This window comes from Chlorocebus sabaeus, chromosome 2 (genome assembly GCF_047675955.1).
Source record: "Chlorocebus sabaeus isolate Y175 chromosome 2, mChlSab1.0.hap1, whole genome shotgun sequence".
In the NCBI taxonomy this organism is placed as follows: domain Eukaryota; kingdom Metazoa; phylum Chordata; class Mammalia; order Primates; family Cercopithecidae; genus Chlorocebus; species Chlorocebus sabaeus.
Genome location: NC_132905.1, coordinates 67,822,118 through 67,830,706, shown reverse-complemented (window position 1 = coordinate 67,830,706; position 8,589 = coordinate 67,822,118). Strand labels below are relative to the sequence as shown.

At 42.5% G+C, this 8,589-nt stretch overlaps 1 protein-coding gene across 1 annotated transcript; it reads right to left on the bottom strand.

The window, feature by feature from the left end:
* Positions 1–307: 307 nt before the first annotated feature.
* On the bottom strand, positions 308–8,178 carry LOC140708643 (small integral membrane protein 34). Its single transcript, XM_073004874.1, has 3 exons — positions 8,124–8,178; positions 7,913–8,041; positions 308–1,090 (listed from the first exon to the last, which is right to left on the bottom strand). Exons 1-3 carry the CDS (start codon positions 8,176–8,178, stop codon positions 678–680), a joined length of 597 nt encoding a protein of 198 aa, XP_072860975.1. The 3' UTR covers positions 308–677.
* Positions 8,179–8,589: the final 411 nt, after the last annotated feature.

The following is an 8,589-nucleotide window of genomic DNA, read 5'->3' as shown; positions in this document are numbered from 1 at the left end:
TCTAGGTTGCCCAGGCTGCACTGAATCTTCTAGGCTCAAGGGATCCTACTGCCTCAGGGCTCCTAAACACTGGGATTACAGGCATGAGCCACCACACCCAGCTCTAGTTTTTTTTTTTTTTTCTGACGTACCTAATTCTTTCAATGAAAATGAAGAATTTCCAACTTCTGATATTAACAACAACTTTGGTCCTATGAATTCAAGCCAGAGTCTTTCAAATAAAATAGCCTTTTAAAACCATCTGTCCCCAAACCCTAGATGTCCCAAGTGAGGAGCTAGATGCTCAGTTTATGTGACTCCCCAGAAGTTGAATTTTAACCCAGGACATTCGACTCCAAGTTCACTCTTCTTTCCATGACAAGGAGCCACCTCTTTGTATGTCCCCAGGAGTCTCCGGATTCCTCCGAAAGCAGTGGAACAGTACTCTTCCCCAGAGCACAGGCTTTGCCAGTGAAGATTGAATTTGGCTAGAAACCGCTGCCCTGCTCTCTCTTCTCGAAGCACCTGGAAGCCTGAGGAGGAACTGGGTGGCTGGCTCTGGTCACAAACTAGCAGCCAGAAGCACCCCTGGTCAGCGATCCACCCGCAACCCCACTCAAGGGCTCCAAGTAAACCCAAAGCTGCTTCCCTCCAAGAAGTCTGGGGCCATCCTGGGGAAGGCCTCCTGGCCTTGACTCTCAGGGGGTCTCTGGGGTTGCGGTTTGGGGCCCGCTACTTCCGCCCTTTGCCCCCAGGTGGGCCTGGCAGGGCTGCAGCACAGCTCTGTTGCTGATGGTCAGTGAGGAGCACTTGGCGACCTTGCCCTGGAGTCCTTTCATTTTGAGTTCAGAGGTCAGATTTGAGTAATAAACATCTTCTAAGGACTTGTCATTCTTTCTGAGAATGTTGCTGGCCAGCCGGAAGACGAAAATCACCGCGTAGATGCCGATGATGGTGAGGATATACCAGGCGGCGCTAGTTCCATCTGGCACCTTCAGAGCCCTGGTGGAGTTGGTGTCATTCCTCCCCTTCATGTGGTCATCCAGTAGGAGCCTCAGGAGCGTGCTGGCCTGAGTCTGGTTGGAGGCTTCATGGGGAGTCCACTTGGCCCCTGAGAAACAGAGAGGTCCAGATGAGATCTAGCATCCTGGGCTGAGGGCTGCCTGGCCACACCAAGGAGAATGGAGCCCTCGTATCCATGAAAATGTGGCGCTGCTCAAGAGGCCTTCTCTGAGGCATAAGCAGGAGTGTAACGACAGGTATGTCAATATATTTTTAAAAATCAAGAGTCCAAAACACTTAGTTTTTGTTGTTGTTGTTGTTTTGTTGTTTGTTTTGCTTTTTGTTTTTTGCTAGAGAGACAGAGTCTCACTTCCTCAGGCTGGAGTGCAGTGGCATGATCATAGCTCACTCCAGCCTCGAACTCCTGGGCTCAATCGATCCTCCCACCTCAGCCTCACAAATAGAAGGAACTATAGACATGCAGCACCATGCCAGGCTATTTTTTTTCTTTTTTCTCTTTTTTTTTTGTTTTTTGTAGAGATGGGGTCTCACCATGTTGGCCAGGCTGGTTTTGAATTCCTGGTCTCAAGAGCTCTTCTCACCTTAGCCTCCCAAGCACTGGGATTACAGGCACAAGCCACTGTGCCCAGAAAAACACTAAGTTCTTGAATAGGAGACACAACATCATAAAGATGTCAGTTATCCCCCAAATAATTTATACCACAAACATAATTGCAATGCAAACAACAACAGGATTTATTTGTGAAATCAATACACTATTCATTTAGAAAAATCAACTGTTGGCCGGGCATGATGTCTCATGCCTATAATCCCAGCACTTTGGGAGGCTAAGGTGGGAAGATTGCTTGAGCCCAGGAGATTGAGACCAGCCTGGCCAACGTGACAAGACCCTGTTTCTACAAGAAATAAAAAAATTAGCCATGTGTGGTATGCAGGCCTGTGGTCCCAACTACTCAGGAGGCTGAGGCCGGAGGATCACTTGAGTTCAGGAGGTTGAGGCTGCAGTGAGCTGTGTTCACACCATTACATTCCAGCGTGGGATCCCATTTAAAAAAAAAACAAAAAAACAGAAAACAGAAAAAGAAAGAAAGAAAAAGAAAAATCAACTGTCAAGGCTAATTAGAAAAAAAAATCTGAATAAAAAGAATGATTAATGAATTAGCCTAGCCATAAATTTTAAATCAGCCAGCCAGCAAAACTAATTTACATTTTTTTCAATGAATGAATGCTTTATATGCACACAGCCCAGCTGAGACTTGCTGGGCTTTGCAGAGTGTGTGGCTTGGGTGTTCTTCAGAACCAGGTACAACTCTCCCTATAAAACTACAACAGCACTGGGCACGGTGGCTCACACCTGTAATCCCAGCACTTTGGGAGGCTGAGGCAGGCAGATCACCTGAGGTCAGGAGTTCGAGACCATCCTGGCCAAAATGGTGAAACCCCGTCTCTACTAAAAATACAAAAATTAACCGGGCGTGGTGGCACATGCCTGTAGTTCCAACTACTAGGGAGGTTGAGGCAGGAGAATCGCTTGAATCCAGGAGGCGGAGGTTGCAGTGAGCCAAGATCGGGCCACTGCATTCCAGCCTGGGCAACAGAGCAAGACTCCGTCTTAAAAAATAAAAAATAAATAAAATAAAACTACAACAGCTAAAATAGTGTGATGCCGAAAACACAGGCAAGCAGACCAATGAAACAGAGTAAAAACAGCACCAATAGCTAGGAATTAGAATTTGACAGCTAGCTAATAAAGGAGCATTTCTGATCGGTGGGAAAAGATGGATTATTCAATATGTAGCATTGGGGAAAATAGCATTAGATCCACATCTCTCCACCATATGACCAGATAAATCGGTCCAAATTAAAAAAAAAACAGCCCAGATAAATCAAATATTTTAACATAAACAGTGAAACAATTTATAGTACTAGAGTACAGCATGGCAGATTTTTTCTTTATCATCTCAGGGTGGAATATTCTTTTAAGCATAACAAAAATTCAGAAGAAAAAGAGAAGAACTATAAGTCAAATTCAACGACATAAAAAAATTGAAGCTATTTCATACCATAAAACCAAGAGGCAGATGACAGATTGCAATTTATATTACTGTTTTCTAAATAGCCTTCAGTTCTGTAAGAAAAAGTTTAAAACTGAGGTATAAAACTGTGCAAAAGATATGGACAAATAGTTCATAGGGAAAAAATGAACATTTAACATAAGAAGAGCTTCTCAATATCACTCATGTAAGAAAAAAGCAAATAAAGATAATAACTAGAAAGCATTTTGTCACCTATTGGATTTGCAAATTCATAGTGTTTCAGAATAAACTAATAAAAAAATTGGCTTTTTTGTTCTTTTGTCCAGGTTAGAAGAAAGGTGTTTAAATTGGGACCAAAGGTGGCAATGACGTGGACTTGACTCTAAAAAAAAAAAAAAAAAAAAAAAAAAAACAACTTGTAAAAGAAAAGAAACAAGTGCCTCTGCATTTCAGGGGGTCAGGATTGGCATTTTAAAAATGTCAACAAATAAATGTTCATATCCACACTTGACATTTTTTCCAAGAAGAATTTTAATTGTATAATTACTGGTAAATTCATACAACCAACATGGAGGACACATTGACAAGATCTATGAGCATTACAAACGCACTTACCTTCGACTCAGCAATTCTATCTCTAAGGATCTATCCTAAAGATGCTCCAGAACATCGAGAAACAATATATGCTGAAGGTTAGTCATCACAGTCCTGCATGTGATGACGAATGCTTGGGAGCAGCTTGAATAGCACCAACTGAGAAATGGCAAAATGCATTTGGAACCTTCATGCAGTGGAATACTATGCAGTCATAAAAAATAGTAAGGAGTTTTTTACGGTACTGAATGTTAATAAGTGAAAAAATAATCTAATGGTGATATGCTATGCAACACCACTTGTAAAAAAGGGGGAGGTTATATGTCATTTGCTTGTAGTTTTTGTATGTATAGAACATCTCTGGAAGAATGCATAAGAAATTAGTATCGTCAATTGCCTCTTGGCAAGAGACCTGGGGGAAGAAGATATATTTTTCACGGTATGCCCTTTTGTACACTTAGTACTGTGTGTACTTATTTTTGAAAAGAAAGAGTGTACAAGTTGGTACTTTTCTGGTCTCCCTGGTGAAGTGCCCCTGGGCAAAGACGTTGTGTGCCCTTGTAAGACCAGAAGATTAAGATCTCAACTGCTGTTTAATTCAAAACTGTTTTCTCTACTTGGAGAGCCAGTGGAGAAAATGAAACAATGAAAACCAGAGATGTAGTGTGCAATCCTGTGAGACGTTTCCCAGTGGGGCTTTACTGGCTCAAACCCCCATTTCTTGCTCTGTGTGAACACAAATGTATTTTAAAACACGTCATAGGATCAATCTCGTAGGCCACTGGGTAGACCAAAGGTGCTCCAAAGTGCTTTCCATTTGATAGTTGTGTGTTTGTTGCTAATTCATTTTGCTAATGCAAGACTCAGAGAGGCCAGTATTTTTTATTATAGTTAGTTTCCAGAATGAGTGACTGAGCTTATTACTGTTAGATGAAGGAATAAACTATTTAAAAATTACTTTTCAAACTACATGTGACAAAGCCCAGGACAAGTGAACAGATTTAATTACATAAAATTAGTCACTCACAAGAAACACCACCACAAGAATAAATTTTACGCCATTGTTTGGTGGAATGGTTTGAGACATTAAAGTAGGGAAGCTGAAAAATTCCCGTAATTATTACAACAAACAGACAGCAAATCAACCCAACAAGAACAGAATATCCTTATGTTAGGGCAAGAGAACTTATTGAAACTCGGAACACATGTACAAACTCATAGAACTTTCTGGAAATTGTCATAGAACAGTGCAATATATTCAAATACAAATAAAATAGTCCCAACTAAGGACGACATATAGAACATTAAATTATTTAAAAACCAGTCCATTTTCTACATGAAAGAAACTCACTATATTAATTATTGCAATACATTACATTTTACCTTTTTTACAAAGGTAAAAGTAAGTTAGGTTGTATCTTAATGGACAAACATTAAGACATACATTTCTCTCTGTAGAAGAGAGAAACTCTTTCCTCCATGCCATTTGGTACTTGTAATTTAATGATGTTAAATATGTAAGTAAATCTCAAACTGCCCAACCTTGCATTGTAGCTGAGTACTCACATTCCATGGGGTGGTCTTGTCCTTGACTCTTGGAGGGGCAAGTTCAAGCGGCTGCCATGCACAGAAGGGGAAGATGATGAAAGGAGAATTCTTTCTCCTAGGGAGGGATCAGTCCTACTGCAGTTGGGCTGCACTGAGTTTCCAGAGCAGGAAGTAATATGATCTTGCAACAATCTCAGGGCAGCACCAAAACAGAAATTTAGTAAGTGGATGACTTTGCACTCATGCAATTAATCAGAAGATCCAATTTGCTGTGTCTTCTGTTGCATCAGAACAGAAAGCACTTCCCAGCTTTGACTTGTTAAGAAGTTCTAAATCAAAACAATTTTTTAAAACATGCTGGTATTAAGGAATCTCCAGCTCTCCCAGGTCCCATCATGAGCTGAGGTGGCCAGAAGCTCTCCCTGAGGCTGGCTGTCAGCCTAGAGCTTGGATGGTTATTGAATTCCCCTGCGTTCTGCACCTGTTGCAGGTGTGGCAGATGGCCAGGTGTGGCAGCGATCTGTCATCATAGGGCCAGGAAACTCCATGGTCAAGAGTCACCAGCTTCCTCTGGACAGTCTCCCAGATGAGGAAACCCAGACAGGAAGGGAGTGACACTCCCAGGGTGACACACCTGAGGGGCCTCAGGCTTTCCTGGCTTTCCCTGAGGGGTCAGTGGGCAGTGGGCTCCCGCACCAGGTGGTGAGAAATGGCTCTTCTCTTTCCCAGAGTCACAGACTGCATTGGAGTCGAGGTAGGCTTAACTGGAAGGTGCTAGAGTAAGTGTCTAGGGGTAAAGTTTCCCTAGGAACAGGAAAGGAAAAGTTGGAAGACTGGCAAGTTCAATTATCCAGCCATTGTTTCCAGCTCCATTTCTTCCTAATTCTCACTCTAGGATCCAACCTGCCACATTTGTGATGGTTGCTGGTTTTTAAGATACAAACTTGATGAAATTTCCATCAATGGGGTACTGGGTAAGTAAGTTATAAAATAAGCCATATGATCCACTAATTCCACTCCTGGGTATCTTCCCAGGAGAAATAAAAACATAAGTTCACATAAAAATTTGAACACACATGTTCAAAGCAGCATTATCTGTAATAGCAAAAAATGGAAACAACCCAAATGTCCATCAACTGATGAATGAATAAATAAAATGTGGTTTATCCATACAACGGAATGTTATTCAGCAATAAACAGGAATGAAGTACTGATACATGCTATAACATGGATGAACCTTGCAAACATTCTGCTAAATAAAAGAAGTCAGTCACAAAGGATTATATATTGTAGGATTTCATTTATATGAAACGCCAAGAATAGGCAAATTTACAAAGATAGAAAGTAGGTTAGTGGCTGACTAGCGGGAGGGATTGGGGGTGATATCTAAGGGTATATAGCATTTTTGGAGGGGTAATAAAACTATTCTAAAATTGTGGTGCTGGCTGTACACAATCTGTGAATATACAAAGAAATTGAATATATACTTTAAATGGATGTATTTCATGGTATATGAATTATATTTCAATAAAACTGTTAAAAATAATAATATACATATATGATGGAGTATTACACAGCTGTGAAAAAGAATGAGGAAGTTATTCATGTACTGATGTATAAAGCTCTCTAAGGTGTGTTGTTAAATGAAAAAGGTAAAGAAGAGATCATATTATCATGTATCAAAAAATTGAGAGGAAGCATATATATACACACACACACACACACACACACACATGCACACACACATATATATCTGATTTTGCCACTGTAAGCATTTAAAACACCAGTGGAATGTCCAAGAAATTAAGAAGAGGAGTTACCTAGTGGAGGAGAGAACCAGGTAGATATATGGCAGGTGTGGGAGGGAAAGCTCGCACTAAATATTTTTATGCTTTAAATATTTTTAACCATATGTGTATTACCTATTCAATAATAAATGCACCCATTTGTTAGATGTCTTTGTTGAAGTTTCATTTGGCTCCTGCTGTCTCTCACTATGGGATGGACCGTGGCATTCCCCCTCTGCCACACAGACAAGGGGTTTGGACACTGCCGGTGGGAGGTGGGAGGTGAGAGCACCTGACCCATGATAATAAGGGGCAGGTGGCAGGGACGAGGTCTGGGGGTCAGGGCTCTGGCCCCAGCCACAACCTTGCTGCATGACCCTGGGCCAGCCCCCTCAACTTTGTGAGCCTCAGTTTTCTCATCTGCAAGGTAAAGGTGGTGAAGGATGAGCAGGGTCTTATGTCCTTGGTCCCAAGAAGGCAGGAGAGAAGCCTGGCGCTCCGTGTGGGAAGAGCCACTCTCTGGGGAGGTATCTTAGTAGACGAGGGAGAGCGCACCAGGCAGCCGATGTGCCAGAGATGGAGGCTTTGGAGAGCGTGTCATTTGTGAAGTGAACAGATTTAACATTCCGCTCAGCAGGACGTCAGCGTGAGATGTGGGGAATCATAAGCTCCAAAACAATCGTGAGAAGGAAGGAAAGATGGCCTTTTGTGGAGCAGCCATTCTGCTCCACGGAGAGTCCTGCCTAGTCCGCGTGTCGAGGGGCACTGAGGTTAGCGAATAGATCTGTGTCGAGTGCTTCCCACACCTCCCAGAATCCTGCGAGGCAGTATTATCCCCATTTAAAGAGAGGACACTCAGGCTCAGGGAAGTGACTGGCCCAATGTCCCATAGCTCAAAGGTGCCAGAGGTGGGTCATCCAGACCAAAGTCATTCTCCTTCCATACCCTGAATGGTCACCTTCACACCAGACCCGGGATCCTGTGTGGTGAACCGGTCACCTTCACGCCAGACCCGGGATCCTGTGTGGTGAACTGTCTCAATCACTTCCCCAAAGGTTGAATCATAAACTCTCACTGCCAAGGCACATCCACAACCTTAAGCTCTCCCTGTTGGGCAAAACCAATCTCTGATGTTAAAAGGAAAGATAGTGGATACTTTTCAGGGGAGGGTAAATGACGAGGGCATGAGGGGGACTCTGGGTGCCGGTCATATTCTGTTTTACAGGTGTGTTCCATTTGAGACACTTTGTAGAACTGTAGCCTTGTGAAAAGGCACTTTTTTGTATGCATCGCCTGCTTCAATATAAACCTCTCCCTGTTGTCTTGTTGTTTTTTGTTTGTTTGTTTTTCTTTTTCTCTTCTTTTCTTTTCTTCTCTTTTCTTTCTTTTCTCTTCTTGTCTTGCTCAGTCACCCAGGCTGGAGTGCAGTGACGTGATCTCGGCTCACTGCAGCCTCCACCTCCCAGGTTCAAGCAATTCTCCTGCCTCAGCCTCCTGAATAGCTGGGATTACAGGGGAGCGCCACCCCACCTGGCTTCCCTGTTGTTTCTTTAATATAGAAAACCCTGATAGATGGTGGGAAAACAAAGTTGAAGGTATTCATGGAAAAATACAAATACTAT